Source organism: Fusarium solani, assembly GCF_023522795.1.
Source record: "Fusarium solani strain SB1 chromosome Unknown bctg00000001, whole genome shotgun sequence".
NCBI classification, from domain to species: domain Eukaryota; kingdom Fungi; phylum Ascomycota; class Sordariomycetes; order Hypocreales; family Nectriaceae; genus Fusarium; species Fusarium solani.
The window spans coordinates 4001423-4020787 of NW_027072156.1; the positions used below are offsets into that span (position 1 = coordinate 4001423).

The following is a 19365-nucleotide window of genomic DNA, read 5'->3' on the forward strand; positions in this document are numbered from 1 at the left end:
TATGGATGGTTGAAAGGGATAGGAAGCTGTGAGGATGATCAATCCCCCAAGGAGGCAGGCGGTCTCGTGCCGGAGGTGCCCTTTCGTGTTAGGCACGGGGGGACACAGAGGCCCGGAGGCCACAGTCTTGCGATAGGGTGTATGAATACGGCAGCGGGACGGGACGGGACGGGATGGCAGAGCCTGGCTATGAGGCCGGCCAGTCAGTATACGAGCAGCCAGCTGGAGAGTTGAGTTGACGGTTTGATTTGACAACAGTTCGCATAGAGTATCGCAAAGACGAGAATCAGAATGAGCGAGATTACGCAGCATTGCTTATGACGAGAGGTCACTGCTGGTGTGTGAGTGAGTGATTCACTCATGATCATCAACTTGAGACGAGTGAGTGTGTCAACGTCTACATCAACGTTAACGTCAACAGATAGTCAGATCGAGATTCAGCCTCAACACAGACCGCAATTGCTCGCCGGCAGAGGCCACGGGAGTTGAATGCAAGTCATGGGGTTCTCATGTGGCGTCTGGCTGATGTGATGAACTGACATGTCCCGTCGCACCGGGGCGCGGCCGAAGCTGTCTTGAGGCCTTCCTGCTTCATGTCGTGATGCACGAAATCGATTTCAAGGCCAACCGAAACAGCTCAGCTACGCGCCTCGCTCGATACCGCTGCCGCCGCTGCGGTGCAATGACTGATGACAGCCCACAGGCAGTTCAAAGGCCCATCACTCGACATAGTACTAGGAGAGGCATAGCGTCAAAGTGTTCGAAACTGCCCTGGATGAACATGTGCATAAACGACTGGCCGACGACAAGCCTTACCCTGCGCTCCCCGAGCTGGGGTACCTGAGAGTCCTAGTAAAACCACGCGGACTGTCAGGTACCCCCGTCGTGGGGTCAACTTACGCCCAGTCGGTCGCCATTTAGGCTTAGCGCGTCGAGCCTCGACGGCGAATGCAAGCAAACAAGGGCCCCACGACGACCCCAAGAAGGTCGACCGAGCAGAAATCCAACAAGTTAGAGAGTGTCTCTTTTCCTTCTTTCTTTTCACTTCGGTCTACGATTGTAGAAAAATGCCATTGCTCTGGCCTTTTATATCTGCTGTTGCTCCCTGGATCTGTCGCTGAGTCGGTCCCCATTCTCCTCCACTCCCCGCTTTGCGCGCGACCAACTCTTGGTGATCTTTTGGTGGATGCGATCTCGATAACGACTACGACGACAAAGTGACGACTCGATTCTTTTTGGCTGTGATTGCCTGCGATTCCTTTCTTTCGTCTCATTATCACGGGCTTCAATCTACTATATAACGTCCATTTCCTCCCATATATATCCGCTTTCTTCCTCATCCGTAACCTGGCCTCTCAATACACCACGCCATAGTATTGACTCTCATCAACAAACTCGGATCTTAACCATTTGAAACCTCTCTAAACCTCTCACAATGGCGTCTGTATCTTCCAGGCCGTCGCCAAACTCTTCATCCCCCTACGACTTCGAATCCGCCCCCGAGACCGACGAGACATGGCAGTACATTGACTACACGGCCTCGAGCTCTGGCCCGTCCTCCATCGGATTTCTGTCTGACCCTGCCAGTGGAAGCCTGGGCAGCTTTGCCATGATTGGAAACGTTCATGGAAACTCGCCTTCTCCTTACATCTCTGGAAACACTCCGTCTTCCTACGTCGCTGGCAGCACACCCTCTCCCTACATGGCCGGCAACACGCCATCCCCGTATGTGTCAGGGAACACATCCTCACCCTTTGTACCAGTCAACACTCCCTCACCATACGTCTCTGGAAACGACCCCTCCCCTTCAGCAGCCTCTCCCCTCCTCCTCGGGGAGATGGACCAGACCGCCTTCTTCTCCAGTAACCCATCGTTCCCCTCGCAGTCTGAGACTGGCAACTCGGACATGTTTGCGACAGCAACCACAACAGCAGATGGAGGCTTCGGCCCGGCGCAGGGCTTCATGACCCCCCAGCAGTACCTCTTCCCGCAGCAGCAGCAGGATGCGAGCCAGTTCTCGCCCCAGGGTTTGAACGGTATGCTGGTGGCGCAGAGGACGGGCCCCAGTTCACGGCAGGGTGCTGATGAGACTGCAGACATGACCCTCATCAACAACTTTGGCGCCGACATGTTCTCGACCGGCTCGGGTGAGCAGGTTCAGGTGCCCCAAGTCGACCTCAACATGCCACAGCCGCTGCAGTCGGATCCAAACGTCCCGCCGTGGAACCCTACTAACACGAGGGGCAGCGAAGGCATCTTCATCATGGATGACTTTAGCAGCTCGCCGTCCCCCAAGAGCATTCACTCACAGAGCTCTTTCTCTAGTAACAAGGCCACCTACGGCAGCAGCAGCGGTAAATCATCAACGCAGATCCGCAAGGTCAAGACAGGCAAGGTCGAGAAGAAAAAGACTGAGCAGTCGGGCAAGTTTGTCATTGTGACCCCCAACTCCATCTCGGCCCACGCCGGCCGCCCGAACCCCTTTGAATGCTTCGAGGCCATGGCTCGCACCAGTCAGCGAGGCCGAAAGGGCCCCCTGGCGAATGCCACCAAAGAGAACGCCCTGCAGGTTCGGAGGGTGGGAGCTTGCTTCTGCTGTCACAGCCGCAAGGTCAAGTGTGACAAGGAGAGGCCCTGCAAGAGCTGCAAGAAGCTCATGATCCAGGTCCCTCAGGTAGTCTGTTGGCAGTTCCAGGACTTTGTGCCCATCCTGTTCCCAGACTTTATCCGTGGTCATCTGCGTAAGGAGATGATGACCAAGTTTATTGCTGAGAGCATTGTCAGCTTCCAGGTCAATGGAGTTGAGCAGGGCTGCTCTGTTGAGCTCTTCTCTGGAGGCAGGTTCCAAGCGATCCTCGCCATCGAGGCCAAGTTCTTCACCCCCAAGACCCCTGACATCATCCAGCACTGGCACATGGTCAATGTAGGACCGGACCGTGTTGAGCTGCAGTCCAACGGAGCCGCAGCCATTGCCGTCGAGCTCGAGAAGACGGCCGAGAGGGACAACCTCAAGAAGAGAACAAAGAAGTACATCCAGGAGCTCATCACCGAGCCTGGCTTTGTGGACCAGGTGACGGAATCCTTCCGCTCCACTCAACTCCCAAGGAAGCTTCTTGGAATCATCAAGCAATACGCCGATGAGACCGAGGTGAGTAAGCCCGAGTAAAATTGTATCAGTAGCCGAGCTGACGACACATCTCCAGTCTCTCATGGTCAAGCGCGCCCTGTCCATCTACTGTATGCACTACATCATGACCCGGCAGCTCTGCCTCACCCGGCACACGGTCGACTCGCTGCGGTCTACTGGCATGATCGCCCAGAACGACGGCTTCGTGACGCCCCGTATGCTCGCACGGCAGATCAAGTCGGTCGTAGACGAGCTCATGTTGCGCGAGATGCAGCAGCTGTTTGAGCTCTTCTCCAAGTCGCTCAAGCCCAAGATCCGGCGCGAGTGGGCTCCCTGTACCGCCGCCTTCCTGGTGCTCTGCCTCTTCATGGAGGCGGTCGAGACGGCGGCCGACACCTTTGTCGTGGCGGGCAACGAGATCAGCATGAGGAACAGCGCGCGGCCCGAGTACGACCGCAGCGTGGCCCTCAACACATGCAAGGAGGTCGAGAACATGCCCTTCAAGCAGTTCGCCTACCAGTTCCACCAAGTCTACCAGACGCACACCAAGGAGGCCAACGCAAAGAGCTTCAACCCGCTGTTTGACAGCAGCTTTGCCGAGCAGGGCGAGCTGGACGGGCCCGCCGTGACTTTTGCGGCTCAGCTCAGGGAGCTCTTCTTTGGCGAGGACTGTAAGTGCAACCGTTGACGAGAGTAAAGTCCTTCTAGAAGGAACACGAAAATGCTGACGTGTGTCTCACTTTTTCAGGGTTAGAGTTGCAGTTCCTGGCGGCCAACGATATCCTCCCCAACAGCGGCAGTCACCCGTTCCCTATGAGCCCGGAGACCTTGTACACGGGTCGACTCGTGGCCAAGTTTCTCATGTCCTTCACCGATGACAAGGCCATCTTTGGAGACTCTGTTTGAGAAATATTTGCCCGAGACATGCGGGCTGACGAAGGGTGGGAACCTTCGATTGTATACCTAGGGAAAGGCGAGGCAAGCCAAGCCAAGCCAAGGCAACGGTTTTGTGATGGATGACATGGCGTACATATGCAAGGCTTTTTTTTGTTCAACGACAACAGGACAGGTAGGATACCCTTGTACAGACAGGTTTAGGAGGTTTTGAACGACTCTTGGTGGCACGATGCATACAGGACAGGACCAAGGCGACGTTTCGAGTTCAGTCCAGGGATTGCGGGATCTTTCTTTCGTCATAACGTGCATAAGTTGATAGTACAAAGCAGAGACAAGATCATTAAAAGAGTCACTTCATTCACTATGGTATGTATGCCCGATTTTAGTCCTGGAACCACACATTTTCAGTGGCAGCAGGGTGGAGCGGACTGGTTGTCTAGACCGTTGGATCATTCTCCCACGCGAACGATTAAATAAAAGTTAACACACATGCGCATCAAAAGCGCGAGGTGTAGGCAATTTGTGGGTGCCGTTGACAACGGACTTTAACAGGGGGTAGAAGCTGTTGTGACAGGGCAAGGGTGAGTTGAACATGAAAAAAAGCATAGCAATGAAGCCGAGACAAGCGTATCACAAAGACGCCGCCTTTCAGACTGTCAAAAAAGACGCGCAAAACCCTCACACTCTCGAGGGACCTTGCAAATGTCTCGCATGCTCACGGCGTTGACAGGCCTGGCCAGGGTTCTTCGGAAGACCGGACTGAAAGCGGCCACCAGCAGGAGCCAGACGTTACGTCGGACGACACCGTCTGATGGGCCAAAAGCCGAGGGAGATGATCATCTCGGCTTAGGGTAAAGTTGCCCATCAAAGAAGAGGCTGAGCGTTGGTCGCGTGAGAAAAAAAGAGTTTGAAAGAAGGATGAAGAGAGGAAAGAAACTTGAAAAAAAAGTTGAGCTTGTTTGAAGAAGTTGGTGACAGGGATACACAGACCCACTCGCACGTGACACCAACCACCGTTAACCGCCAGCTTCGAGTTGCTGCTTTTTTTCCTCTTTTCTTCTTCTTCTTTACACTTTTTCACGCACGTAAAAATCAACCGGCTTCGATTCTCTTACTCCCTGTCGGTCATATTCAGTGCAAGAGTGACGTAGATTTTGTTTTGCTGTACTTTGTGCGTGTCGAGATGGTTTTGATTGTCTCAACGCGTCCAGCAAAAGTTCTCACATGCATTTTCGTCTTAGAAACACCACACTATGAATATGTCTGCCATGTGCACAAGATCCAGCCCCCTGGCCCGTACGCCGGCACTAGTTGTAGACTTTAGCTGAGGCTCGTAATAGCCGGCCTCTTCCCTGTGTAGCTTGCATCCCTCGTTGGGGGGAACGGGGTTGTCCGTCTTCCTGTTTTGGGCAACTCCATGGGTCGTGACGGGTAGCGCCAGCGACACAGCATCTCGGGGGACCTTGCCGAGTGGTCGCTTCACAAGACAGTGACTGCAGACGGCCCATGTTGGGAAATGCGAGGTTCCGAGAAAGTAATGGGTTCAAGCTCGTTGCCGTCCCCTCCCCCCTCAGCGGCCCGGCTGCCTGGGACCAACCAGCAGAATGAGCATGCCATGGGCTGGTTTAAGCCTTTCTGCGTGACACTAGGCAAATGTCTGTATTTGTTCAGCACTTGAAGAACTCGGTAGCTGAGGATCCGATCTTTGTCCTTTGCTCTGAGCCTCGTTGGTGAACCCGTTCGACTCGGCCATGTCTACAAGAATGGCAATGCCTCGGTTGCCTCTTTGCTGACGTTGGAGTTGAACCCGTTGACGTCTCGCCCGAGCATAATATTGGATTCACTGTGCCACGCTTGCCACAGGGCCAAGAGATACACAAAGAAAAGGAGGCCCTTGCTGATTGATGCCCTTTCGCATACAACTGCACGGTCTGACGGGTCCCTTCCGCAACGGGCTCGGGGCCGCCTCGTTCAGGATACGAGCATGTCTCTGGACGCCTGTTTTTGGAAACCTGTGCTGCGGCAAGATGCATCTGATGATGGAGTTTGTAGCTCGATAGGCTTATGACGACGAGGTACTCGAGTTGGAGGAACCACGCTGAGCAACGATGAATCGACTCACTTCCGACACTCTGCACCGTCTGTGACGCCATGCGGCTCACCAGAAGGATCTGCTTAGGAGTAGCTATCATTGTAACCGGAGTTCATGCTGGTGATCTTTTGAGGCCTCTCCGAGTAGCAGTTTGGATATAAAAAGGAGGACATCCCCTTCAACTTGATCTACTCCTCAAGCACCTCTCAAGCTCTCTACAACCCCAATAACTCCATCCAAGGTTGGATTTCTACTCTTCTATTGCTGAAGCATCAATTGAAGCTTACAACCTTCTAGCACGCTCAAATCTTCGTCTCGTCCTCACCAGACTCCAACAATGCCTACCTCAACCTCCGGCTCTGACCCAGGAAATAACGGGCCAAAGGGCCCCGATCACCCTATAGACCCTAGTAAGTATTTTATCTTCTCTCACTTCTTCAAGCACGAAATCTCCAATCTTCCGATCCGTGGGACTGCGTCCTCGTCGCACTGTTGGACTTGCACAGCGGTGCTATGTTTTCTCCGCAGTGACAACGTCTCGCTGCAGAATCGGTGCTCCTCCGATTGGGCTATAGCTGATACGGATAAACAGCCTACGGAAAATAAACCCCCATTGTCGGACCAAGTGCCGGACATGCTGTGGGGGTTAGGATGTGAGGAGAATGGGCGGTATTCTGAAGACTAGCTCTAGACAAGATTGTTAGAGGAGGATGGTTTGCACTCTCGGTGGGTGGCCTAGGCTCGGGAAAAGTAATGGTGATGACTTGGGTGCTTTGGAAAATTGTTTTGAAACTTCTTTTGATTAGAAAATAAACGCTACCGGTGCGCTCACAATGTTCCCCTTTGTCTCTTGTGCAAGCCCCCCATCGTCTGATAGCCCAACGCCGTGTGCCCCTGAGAGGTTTACACAAAGTAAAGATTATCGTCTGGTGTATCCCAAAGAGCGTAATGTTGCGGGTCGCGTCAACAGAGCGAATATCAATGTGTCCCTCGAGGCGCGAATAAAGGGGGAGAGAGATGGGGTGTGGTGAGTGGGAGACTGAGGTTGAGGAAGCATCATACGAGTGACGTGACACTGGTGTAAAGGTGGGAGAAATGAGTCAAGGGAAAACATACCATCTCGGGGGAACAATCTCGCCATCCGGAATGAATGTTTCTCAAGACACGTTGAGACAGTAGAGTCTGGAGTTGTGGGAGACTTGAGCACCCTTGAGCGAGTCTTGCCTGGTGGTTTGGTCACTGGATTTAAATGCCGTGATAAAATGTTAATTTATCCTCAATAGAATATTGATGGAAAGTCACGCTATGTTCTGTCGTCTCTGTACGCGTTCAATTGTGACTTCCAGTTTACAGAAGTCCTTAATACCTGCCACTTGTTCTGGAGGGAGGCTAGGTAGTAACTATCGCCAACCCTCAAACTGCAAAGGGACAAACCTATAACATATTCCCCCTAAAAATGTCTTTTTCACGCCGAGTTTGGGTTCTCTTGACAGACTGACCCCCGCGATTACTTTGTTTTCTATCCTCCATGCAGAGACACGTTCTGTATCACTTGGAAGCGCGAACAACTTCGACCCTGAATCTTACTCGAACCAAACTCCTATCGATTATCAATACGATTCCATACGACTTCGGCAAGCTTCCGGAGCTAAAGCAAAGGCATAGCCAGAACGATCTACGAACGGTGTTCTTCCATCGAGTCAAAACAGCATGTCCGACGCTTCTCGATACCCCGAATCGGGCCAAATAGAGATATTCTTGGTAGCAGTGGGAGTCCTCGTGCTAGTCTTGGCGTTCGGAATCTTGGTTCTTGTATGTGCTGGTCTTGGATCCCCAAGCCGGGGGCGTGATCCCGAGAACGGACGGCGTTTAGTGGCTTCAAGAGCCCATCGTCAAGGACAAGATATTGCACCGAACAGACCATACCGCGACCACGACAACTCCATCATCAACAGTATCCGCAGACAAAGCCAGCCCCTGGCTGAAGAATTCAAGCTCGAGATGCACAACCTGAGGCAGAGCATTGCTACGCTCATGTCACCCTCGGCCAGCCAAGATGGCAGCCCTAGCGTTGTCGACAGAATGCGGCGGTTCAGCCTCGACAATCTTCTCACCTTCTCGACGAATAGTTCAGACTTGATAACCGACTGTGAAAGTTGTTGCGAGCTCTTGGATTCCCCTCTGGCCGCAACAGGGAGGGAAGACGCAGCCGGAGCAAGGAGGAGATCGAGCAGACTTGCTGGAAACACGGTGACTCCCGATTTGGAAGCGCAGCAGTAGGATAGCCCCTTGCAGTAGTTTGTTGATCATGGCCAAGATCGCTGGGATTGGACATGGTGGTTATCGCTTGGGAATAGACGGCAGATTGTTGTACATGACCTCTATTGAACTGAATCTGAGAAACGTCCTATTCTGACATTGGCTCCTCCGGAAGCCCGCGGAAACCCGCTTCGTTTCGTCCTCTAACACGCCGCAAAGTCCGTATGCGCTGTTCCTTGTACAAAGTGTCGATTTCGTCCCCTCGGCCAATCGGCACCTTTACTCGCCATCATCCATCATCCGCTTATGCCGACTGCTTCTTCAGATCCCGCGCAGCCTGCTTGAGGCTGAAGTTGCACTCCTCATAGGCCCGGCCGGCACCGAAGCCGACGCCGACAAACGCGGGCCATGCTCTTCGCTTGAACAGGAGGACGGAGAAGACGACGCCGAAACCGAGGCCGAGGGTCGACTTGACGAGGAGGTTGGAGAGGCAGCGGTCCCACTGGGCATCAATTAGCATCATTCTACCATGTACAAAATATCCGGGTCCTCCAGGAAGATGCAATTACCTTCTCGTTGAGGAGCGACTCGCTGAGGGGCCGGGAGGAAATGGCGCTCGGGGAAGGGCGAGGAGGGACAGCGGTTTCGGCCATGATGGGCAGTCCTGGACAGGCGGCGCGTTAGCTCCAATCGGACAAATACGAGGCTTCGGAAGAGAATTGGCGCACTTGAGGGCTTGCAATCCGGTCGTTGCGGGCGAAATCTGGAGCTGGAAGCTTTGATTCTACAGGCGTCATGTCAAGCTTCACGAGTATTTCTCGGTTACTGCGTGGCCGAAAGGCGGTGAGGACCGGGGGGCCGGGGACGGCTTAGCGCGACGGCAGAATTCTGGAAATTTTGGGTGGATTTTGGAGGCGCATTCAAAGATTCGAGTTCAAGATATCTTCTTGTCAAGCAATTTTTCTAGTCGTTCGCTTGTAAGTCTTTGGTCGCTATGGACGTGACCATGACGGATAGTCCTTCTCAAGAAGGCACTCAAAACCTTGTGAGTTTCTCTTCAATTGCGTCTTCTAGGCATGACAAGGCTTACACGTGCCTCAGGACAAGACGGATCTCATCAAGACCGTGAGAGGTCTCGACCAAAGTGGCCCAGGAGAGGATGGGAAAAATCTCGAAAAATTGTGGAAGCATCTGACTGCATCGGCGGACAGCCAGTTTCATGCCGCGGAGCAAAGCAGCTTGCGATGGCTCCTGAAATCGATGAACGGCTCATCTAGCGACGCCGAGACTATGCGACGATGGCCCTTGACCTGGACGATCCTTGAATGCGTCTTTCAGCGCATTCCGCTGTTCTCACTCGCCAAGTCGCTTGCTGATCGACGATTCATTGCTGTTCTGCAGCAGACCCTGAAGGACATTTCCAGACCAGCCACGGATTCATCAGCTACTCCATCCAAGAGAAAGAGATCGACAACAAAGGCCTTTTCTCTTGAGGACTTGAAGGATAGTCAAGGATGCTTGATGGCTGGTGAAGCTGTTTTAAGTTCTCTAAAGACTCTGCTGGGCCGATTCGACTCTTCTGCCACGCAATCATCACACGACAAGATTGGTGCTGAGCATATTCGATCTCTTTTCTGTACCTCAGCCGCCGAGGCTGCAACACTCGCATCACTATCATTGAAGCTCTGCGATTCTGCCCTGTCTAACAGCGATGATCAAACCGAGGGTTGGGAGTCTTGGATTGAGACAACGGCGTCCATCTGGGATCTTCATCTACAGGGGAGTGATGATGCTCTGGAGGTGGCTACGCATCTCTTTGCGCCATCAGCAGCTATTCTCAGCAAACTAGAGAAGGTTTCCAAGACACAGAAAGCCGCTGTGCGCGAATCATTACGGACAAAGTGGTCGATCGATCTTCAGAAGCTCATGCATCGCAACCTGATACTCCCTGCTCGAGCAGCGTTTATCACCAAACAGGACATGGAGCCCATCTCAAGAGCCCTTCAAGCCGCCGAGAAGAATCTTGAAGTGGCAGCCCCTGCGCTGTACTTCCTGGCATCAGGCGTAGCGGACGCTTTGGGTGAGGGGAAACTACGGAAGGGTAACTCGGACTGGATGAAGCAGGTTTTCAAGGCTGTCGAAGGCGCTTTGCGACCGAGAGACGACCGAGATGAGCTTGTCCAAATCGTTCTTGAGCGAGCTGCCGACAAGTCAGCGTCTATTGACACGGACGACCTGCGCTCCGTCTGCCGCGAGTATGCTCTCCAGGAAGAAAGCACCAACTGGCGGCTAGTATCAGATATCGCCAGTTGTGATCCTGATGTGTTCCAGCTCTCCGAAGAAGGTGCGCGCCTCCTGGATACTGTCTGCGAACGGAGCATTGCGTCAAGCCTCGACGAGACCGAGACTGAAGCAGTCACAAAGATTATTCAAGCTATTGTGCAAGGATTCCGCACCGGGCGAGACTTGTCCAGCTTCTTGAAGCTTTGGTTCCAGCAGCTCTGCAAGATCGAGAAGCAGAAGAACAAGGCCAGCTCGCCTTGGATCAGGGTCGCCGAGAATGAATACGGCAGTGATTCTTTCAAGGCCTTGATCGAAAAGGAGCTGTCTCCACAGCAGCTTCTCGAGGTCTTAGAATGGGTTGAGAGCGAAAAGTCCCATTCCAGGGCGCTCTGTCTCTTCCTGGACTCTATTGCACAAGGAATCCAGAGCGAGTCTTACGCGGACGCTGTGGGGAGCAAGCTGTTTGGACTCGTGAGCAAGGTGAAGAAGACGTCTTCGACTTTGACCGCGTTGAAATGGGGAGTTGTTTCAAAGACACTATCATGGGTTGCCGCTGAATCAAGAACTGAGATTTGGGATGCCGTACAAGGGCATCTGAGCAAGGTCTTGTCCGAAGCGCCCATAGAGTCTAGGGAGACCTATGAAGCTTTCAAGTGCTGCTGCCAGGCTTGGATCTCGATGAGTCCAGACGACAAGCAACTTGACGAACCCGCAAAACTGGTGGAATCCTTTACAACTCGCCTGTCCGCGGACCTGCTCTCGTCAAGCGCCTTGAAAGGAAAGGATTTGTCTTTGTATCTGCAACTCGATGCTGTACCGGGGTATCTCGAAGAGGCAGCACCTCAGCACTATCTGGCTTGGTTTCTACGAGGCTCTAGCCGTCTTAGTCGATTCGTCCACGGAACAAAGGCAGCTCTCCCAGAGGCATTGCAAAATGCGCTGTCGCTCCCTAGTAGCGAGATTGACCAGCTCCGAGAGATCTGGACCTGCTTGCTCGAGAACGAGAACAACGTGAACGATGTCAAGGTTGCTGGCGACCTTGTCGATCGTCTGATCAAGGCTCTGGAAGACGACGGCAAAGAGAAGCGCTGGCCTGCTGAGGCAAGCCAAACTTGGATCCGAAGCCTGACCAATGTTCACACAGATGCCTTCACTCGAGTTCAGCGAGAGCGGATCATGATTCTTCTCAACACCCACAGAGCCAAGGCCACCAAGCGAGTATCGCTAGATGGCTGGAGATATATCCTCGGACTGTCTACGAAGCTCATGAGCCGGCCGACATTCTACGAGGGCATGCAGTTTTCTGACCTTGTCGACGTCGCGGATGCCATGTCGGACCTTTCTTCTTCGACACCGACTCAGGATGGTACTTTGACAAATTTTATTAATGCATACTTCGAGATGGCCTCAGTTACTATCCAGCAGATGGCGGAACACATCGACGACAGAAGTATCAAGTACTTTGAAGAAAGCCGCAGTTTCATCTCAGACTGCGACGACGCCGGAGACTTGTCACCCTTCCGTCTTACCCTGTTGAAGGCGTTGATCACTGAAGTTTCTCAATCGCCAAACTGCACTGCCCATGCGGAGCTGGGATCGCTGCCAGACAGCGCAAAGGACGTGCTAGGAAACTGTGTCATGGCTGCAACTGGCTATTTCTTGACCGAGAAGAAGGCCTTCGAGGGACACAATGTTATTGCCGATCTCCGGCTCTTCGCTGCTGTCGATGCTGCCGAAGCATTGGAGAGTCTCTCCGGGGTCTCCAAGTTGAAGCAGTCTGATATTCGAAAGGCCGAGAAGAGAAGCCACGCTGCCATGGCCTCAGGAGATCTTCGAGGGTGGAAGATGCAGACATTCCTGAGGACATACTTCTCATCACTCATGGAGGAGGCTCGGCCAACAACGTTTTATAGCATCAACGATGTGCCGCCGAAGCTCCGAGAGCCCTTCTTCCAGAGCAATGTTGCCTCTGTCACGAAGGAGATGGATACACCCGCCAAGATTGAGTACCTCAGGGATCTCATCCAGGTGTTTGTGCAGGGTTCCAACACAGATGGACAGGCATCGGCCATCCAGACGGTTGTGCACCAACTTCTAGGTAAGATGATCAACTTTAACAACATGACTTTTGGCTAACGGTATTAGTGTGCCCTGACCTTCAGAGCAAGGGAGCGGGCTTCGATTTGGCTACTGCTCACAGCGAGTTGACTTCGACACTCCTGACTCTGGAGAGCCAATCTGTGTCCGTCCGGGTCTGTCGCATCCTTCAAACGCTCCTGGAGAAGAAGCCGCAGTCCATGACTCAATGGAACATCGAGCTTGTTCTCAACACTGTCTGCGAGCTTAGCTCGTCTGAGCATGCAGGCGACGAGCGAGTGCCCTTCGGATGGCTATGCAAGCTGGTCGAGGTGATCATTAAGAAGCACCGACTTCGTCTTGAAGGCCATCACCATATCCTCCTGTCCGTGATGCAGGCCCTCATCCGCAACCTCATCATCAGCCAGGGCGCCACAGACCCCCTGGGCCAGGCCATGCACGAGACGAAAGCCCATCTCTACGCCCGCCTTGTCACGCTCATCTGTGAACCTACAGCTGGCGCCGTCTCTCGCTCACAGCACCAGAATGCGCTCGACTCGGCCACTGACGCGGCGAAGCGTTCAGCTGGAAGGCACATGTATCTGGTGCTGATGCAGTATGTCAAGTTGCAGCTGGAGGCTGACGTGCCGCGATCGGTGAGGGAGGCTCTGGAACCAGCCATGAACTCGATTTTCGACATTACACCTCCTGAAGTGAGAAAGATTCTCAACGATGCCATGGACGGCAGTGGACGTGCGATTCTGAGAGAGATGTTTAAGAGATATACCAAGTTTGGCAAGTGGAGCGGCGTGTAAGCGGCTTAGAGATGTTGATAGATACCAACGCACGAATAGACATTGGGCAAGGTCAATGGAGTTATTAAATATTATGGGTATCTCTGAATCCTACTTCGTTGACAGACACCAGACATGATCACAAATCTTGGGGCCTCTTCCTCTTGTACGTGCTAGGATGACCATGAACCTTGCCGTACTTTCGAATCTTGCTATCAATATCAATCCGAGCAAATATCCAGACAAACAGTGCCAGGAGAGAGCCAAAGAAGTCAACGATGGCGTTGTTCTTGGATGCGCCACCAAAAGCACCCCATTTCATGAGGGTGCCCAGGAAAGCCACAGTGATAAAGTACTCTCCGTTCTCGAGTCCTTGGATAGCCTTCTCGGCAACCTCGTCTGGTGTCTGTTGGGGGTCGTCCTTCTCAATGATCTTTGTAATCTCGGGCTTGACCTCGTTCTCGCGCTTGTTGGCCTCGGTGAGGATTGTGCCAGGGTAAACGACGTGGACCTCGACGTTCTGGGGGTACATCTTGACCTCCTGGGAGATGTTCTCGGCTAAACCTCGCATAGCATACTTGGCGGGTGTGTACGGGCCGTATCCGGGGGGCGAGTAGAAGGCGACGACGCTTGAGGTCATGATGAGGTGCTTGGGCTCCTTCTCGACGGGGGCGTTAGGGGCGAGCCACTCGCGGAGGATAGCGTGGGACATTTCGGCGGTGCCGTAGAAGTTGACGTCCATGTGCCGTCGCAGCGACTCCATCTCCATGTCGATGAATAGTTCGGGGTAGGCCATGCCGGCAATGGTCCAGACGATGTCGGGGCTCTTGCCATTGTTCCAGCTGATGGCTTCGGCGAGGAGGGGGCCGGCGTAGGAGGGGACGGAGACGTCGGCCGAGATGTAATGGAAGCGTTGGGTTTCGGGGTTCTTTGCCGCAGCCTGCAAGGGAAGTCGAGTTAGCCGTGTTGGAGGGACAGCAGACGAGCTCTGTGTGGGGGATTGACCTTGACAATTGCGAGGGCAGCTTCGAGCTTGCCGACGCTTCGGGCGACAAGGATGATGTTGGCGCCCTTAGCAGACAGCTTCTTGGCCACGCTGAGACCCATTCCCTCGGATGCGCCGGTGAGAAGGACCGTCTAGACGAGAAATTGTCAGTTGAGGGGATCATGAGAGGCTCCCATGAGGAGTCGTAGGACACATACCTTGCCCTCAACGGGCATCTTGTTTCCACCGAAAAGACCCATGATGAAGGTACCAAAGAGGATAGTCGCGACAGAAGCACCAAGGACGGAGAGGATTGTCGTCGAGGAAAAGTCCATGGCGGGAGAGCTCGAAGCAAAGGTGAATGGACGAGGGGCACCAGCAGCTATAATTGATTCCTAAAGTCCGTAGGATTCTCACCGACCTCCACCGGAAGAAACGGCAACTAGGGGCCGCACGATAATCTTAAATCAGCTACGGATAGTCCCCCCAGACGTGTAGGGCTGACGGCAGCAGGTGAAATTAGATGTAGCAGGATGGTGCGCTGTGGTATGCGATGCAAGGGTTCTTCGATGTAGGTATGAGTTGGCTTTTTTGCTGCTCACCCGTGGACGCCGTCTCCAATTGAACTTTATTACACGAGATGGCCCAATTCAGGTACCGGCTAGGCACACGATCAAGCTTCTGACACTGTCTTTAGGCGAGCTGAAGCGGGTTCAGGGATGCTTTCCAGGGGATCTGAGTGGCACTTGGGGTCTGAAGTTTACTACCCTGAGCCCCTAAACCTCGGTCCCTCGGACAGTGTGTGACTATCCACACTGTATTTACGCACTGTCCAAGCTCCAAGCTGCAGCCCCTTGTGGCTGACGTTTTGATGAGGCTCATCGCGATACAACCACCAGCTTACACGACGCTTTCGCCGCAGTCGCATCCTTTGCAATGCCACACCCCTGAACATTATCTGATACAAGGCATGAGCTGCTGAGGCAGTCTACCCAGCTTAGCAACATGTCCGACGAGGATGAATCCCCCAAGCTCACGGTCCCAAAGTTTGCATCATTCAAGCCGAAACCAGAGACCTCGGAGCTGAAAGTACCCAAATTTTCGTCTTTCAAGTCCAAAGAGAAGGAATCGAGTGCAAGCACAGGTTCAAGATCGCGAGAGAGGGAACATGATCGAGACTCGAGAAGGAAAAGACACCATCGCTCTGACAGTCATCGCGATCATCACCACTCAAAAAGGCACCGCTCAGAGCACAGAGAAAGGGAGAAATCTCGACGCTCCAGCCGTTCGGGGACTCCAGAGCATCAACGACGCGTCGATCCTCCTCGCGACAACAAGGAGGCTTCACGATTGTATGTCATCGACACAAAGGGCGATCCCTTGATTATTCGCTATGGCCATCTTGATCGAGCTCAGGTTCCTGCCTACTATCGTGACGGATATGGTAAGGTTCTTGGTACCACTGGCCGGCTTGTGATACACCGCGATGGCCCTAGGGATCAGTTCAGTCTTCGCATGCCGGGTGAAGGCTCCTATGCTTTTAAGGAAAAGGATGGGCTTCGCTCAAAGGCATGGCGAGTGAGAACAAAACCGCTTCGAATTCGAAAGCAGGAGAATGATTCTTCTGAAGATGCTGACGACGACTTTTTGCCATTGAGCACATCCAAAAAGCGCAAGCGTGGCCAGCAGGACACGGAATCATCCGATGAGGAGGAAAAGCCATCATATCGCTCGATTGAGGGCAAAGCAAAGCCTCGCCAGTTCGTTGACAGCGATCTGGAGTCTGACTCGGACTCGGATGCCGAGCAGGTCGACTTGGACCAAAACAACCCCCTGAAATGGAAGTCGATACAACTTTCCAGACGCGTCAAGGATCAGCCAGATGATATTGATGCCTGGCTTGAGCTGTCAAATCATCAGGAGGCCCTTCTGAGAGCCGGCGAGGACATTGACCACAGAGCACTTGAGGCTGAGGTGCACTCTTTTGCTGAGATCAAACTACACATGCTTGAGTCTGCATTGGCAAACGTTTCAACTCCTCAAGATCGAACTCGCGTGCTGGTTCCTCTAATGCGCGAGGGAGTCAAGGTGTGGAATAGCAAGACAGCTGCCAAGAAGTGGGCGGACTTGGAAAAGGACGAGGAAAGTAGTTTTACGCTGTGGAAAGCACACCTCGACTTTGCCCTGTCCAACATTTCCACCTTTCACTATGACTCGATCAAGCAGATGCATCTTGGTCGACTTGGTCAAATCTTTGCACGATCTAGATCAAATCTCGGTATGGAAGACTTTAGTGAGGCCATCTACGTCTTTCTAAGGCTTACAAGATTCATTCACGACTCTGGATACAAGGAACTTGCGGTTGCAGCTTGGCAGGCTTTCCTTGAACTCAACTTTTTTCGGCCTCCACATCTGGATGACCAGACTGCAGCATTCGAATCACTCCGGGATTTCTGGGAGAACGAAGTTCCCCGAATAGGCGAAGCAGATGCCCAAGGCTGGGCAAAGTTTGTCAAAGATGGTGGTATAGGAGATGCCCCTGAGCCACTCGGGGCCAACAAGGATGTTGTGAGCCAATCTCGAGATGACTACAGGCGCTGGGCGATCATTGAGCACTCTCAGGCAGAGAAGGCTCGAATGCCGGCGAGAACAATGGACGAGGGGACAGAAGATGACCCGTTTCGAGTGGTCATGTTCTCTGATATTGAGCCGTTTCTCTTTATTGTGCCGAGAGCTATCATGCAAGCTGTGCAGGAGCAACTTGTGGATGCTTTTCTCATCTTTTCTGGATTCCCACCCACCTTTCGATCCAATACCTGGACGGAAGAGGCATTCCATGACCAGTTCCTGGTTAGCTCGAGTGCAACTGAAGAACCACGGAGTCTGGAGGTTCCCTCTGGCGATGAAGACCCTGTTGAGATACAACGAAAGCCGCCAGCTTTTACGCATCAGCCTCTTTGCATCTCTCAATCCCCAGACGTATTGTTTCCGGGCGGGGAGTGGTTCTCTTATCTCCCAGAGAGGAACGGGAGTAACGAGGTTGAGCTGAGCCTCGTGGTTAATGCCACCAAACAGCTGGTCCATACTGCCAACTTTGAGACACTCGCAGGATTTCACCTGGCGTTGTGTGCGGCATGGGATGAAACTGGTGTCAAGAAGCCTGCCAAGGCTCTACTTAAACGATACCCTACCAACCTCGACTTGTACGGCGCATATGCGCTGGCCGAGTCCGCCAGTGGAAGCCATGATGTTGCTGTCAAAGTCTTTTCGTCAGCAACAGCGCTTGCATCTGTAAGTACTCTAACACTATATGTTTTGGGAGATCCGGCGGCTAACACATGGTACTAGAAGGCGTCGACACCAAGTGCCTTTGGGCTTTGGAGGAGATGGTCCTGGATGGAACTGGAGCTTGGGAACAAGAAAGTGGCAGCTCAAAGGCTATGCGCTTCCGTGGATGACAACTTGCGTTCTTTGGATCAAGCTCCTGACGTATCCTCGACCCATATCCTCAAAGCTCACCAAGCCTTTTCTTCTAGAATGAACGACTTTCTCTCCGCTGGCGAACTGGATCATGCAGAAACTCTTATCGAGTGCCTGGCTTTGCTGTCTTATTTGACTGCTGAGGGCTGTTCTGAACCAACATCAGACTCTCAAGGAAACATATCAGCCGCGATTGAAGTTATTCACAAACAATCTCTTGAATTCAAGAGGCGAGGATATCAAGCGTCACCCGCTCACGAGCGGGCTCTACAATTTGCGGCGAGATTATTATACTTGCACGCAACACGAGGGTAAGTTTTCTTGCAGAAGCTGATGGGCAATTACTGACAGGATCAAGGCCCTTCCGACGCGCATACCTACTTGACCAGCTGAAGCAATTCCTTAGCTACTTTCCCCGAAACAGCATTTTCTTGGCTTTCTTCGAATGGGCTGACTCTAGCCTTCGCGTAATCGACGAGACGAGAACACTCCTATATGAGACAGTACTCACCCCAGCTCAGGACTGCCTGGGCAGCCGACTCTTTGCCATCCATCACGAGATGGAGCGTGGCAACGTCAACACCACAAAGGCAGCATTCGAGCACGCCGTGTCGAGCGACGTGTGCAAATCCAACACTGGCCTGTGGATCAAGTTTATCCAGTTCTGCAGCTTGCAGAGGGAGCTACGGGCCAAGGCCAAGGATGTACTGTTCCGGGCACTGAGGCAATGCCCATGGTCAAAGGATGTCATGATGGAGGCGTTCCTGACGCTGAACCGGGACATGGAGTCCTCGGAGCTCAAGGGGGTGTTTGAGACGATGGCGTCCAAGGGGCTGAGGGTTCATGTTGACTTGGACGAGTTTCTCGAGAAAAGGAGGACTGAGAGGCGAGCCCAGAAGGGTCGAGGATGAGATGTGCTGTGGTAATCATGGGCTGGAATGGTGGCACGGACAGTGAGAAGTCATGATGGAGAATTGTAATCTCAAACCAAAACATAACAACAACACTTCCGTATAATTATTCGTCAAGGAGCCATAAGCTATTGTGTGGCTCAAACGCCTTTCGCCGAGAAAAGGGGAAGATGGCTTGTATCAAGGGCTCGGACCTTGAAGGTTGCCAAGTGAGTTCGGCTTGTGGTTGCCGCGGAAATGGAACGATACGCCTATGACAGTGGTAAAGGTCATCTTGGCAATTATGAAGAGAGTTGCCAAGCCCCCCTTTATGTTTTACAAAGACTGCTTCCTATCCGTTGCCTACGTATCATCATGTGGCTTGGAGGTTTAGCTGGCGTCAAGACGGCAAGACGGCACTGCTCTCAGTCTTGGGTTTGTTTTATGTTAGAGGGTTACAGGCTTCATTTATGGTTCTGGCA

At 52.9% G+C, this 19365-nt stretch overlaps 6 protein-coding genes across 6 annotated transcripts; 4 read left to right on the plus strand and 2 right to left on the minus strand.

Annotated features, from left to right (window-relative positions):
* Positions 1 to 1435: 1435 nt before the first annotated feature.
* MRS44_003347 (uncharacterized protein) lies at positions 1436 to 4033 on the plus strand (the record flags this gene model as incomplete). The annotated part of the gene is made up of 3 exons (XM_046280814.2): positions 1436 to 3148; positions 3204 to 3798; positions 3876 to 4033. 3 exons carry the CDS (start codon positions 1436 to 1438, stop codon positions 4031 to 4033), a joined length of 2466 nt encoding a protein of 821 aa, XP_046137461.1.
* Positions 4034 to 7826: 3793 nt separating this feature from the next.
* On the plus strand, positions 7827 to 8396 carry MRS44_003348 (uncharacterized protein; the record flags this gene model as incomplete). Its single annotated transcript, XM_046268429.2, has 1 exon — positions 7827 to 8396. The coding sequence occupies one exon, from the start codon at positions 7827 to 7829 to the stop codon at positions 8394 to 8396; it is 570 nt and encodes a 189-aa protein (XP_046137462.2).
* Positions 8397 to 8679: 283 nt separating this feature from the next.
* On the minus strand, positions 8680 to 9028 carry MRS44_003349 (uncharacterized protein; the record flags this gene model as incomplete). Its single annotated transcript, XM_046268430.2, has 2 exons — positions 8680 to 8877; positions 8945 to 9028. 2 exons carry the CDS (start codon positions 9026 to 9028, stop codon positions 8680 to 8682), a joined length of 282 nt encoding a protein of 93 aa, XP_046137463.1.
* Positions 9029 to 9381: 353 nt separating this feature from the next.
* On the plus strand, positions 9382 to 13549 carry MRS44_003350 (uncharacterized protein; the record flags this gene model as incomplete). The annotated part of the gene is made up of 3 exons (XM_046272033.2): positions 9382 to 9420; positions 9477 to 12756; positions 12804 to 13549. 3 exons carry the CDS (start codon positions 9382 to 9384, stop codon positions 13547 to 13549), a joined length of 4065 nt encoding a protein of 1354 aa, XP_046137464.2.
* Positions 13550 to 13667: 118 nt separating this feature from the next.
* Positions 13668 to 14848, minus strand: MRS44_003351 (uncharacterized protein; the record flags this gene model as incomplete). The annotated part of the gene is made up of 3 exons (XM_046275363.2): positions 13668 to 14468; positions 14534 to 14665; positions 14732 to 14848. 3 exons carry the CDS (start codon positions 14846 to 14848, stop codon positions 13668 to 13670), a joined length of 1050 nt encoding a protein of 349 aa, XP_046137465.2.
* A 670-nt stretch (positions 14849 to 15518) lies between these two features.
* Positions 15519 to 18904, plus strand: MRS44_003352 (uncharacterized protein; the record flags this gene model as incomplete). Its single annotated transcript, XM_046270610.2, has 3 exons — positions 15519 to 17804; positions 17862 to 18304; positions 18352 to 18904. 3 exons carry the CDS (start codon positions 15519 to 15521, stop codon positions 18902 to 18904), a joined length of 3282 nt encoding a protein of 1093 aa, XP_046137466.2.
* Between the last annotated feature and the right edge of the window lie 461 nt (positions 18905 to 19365).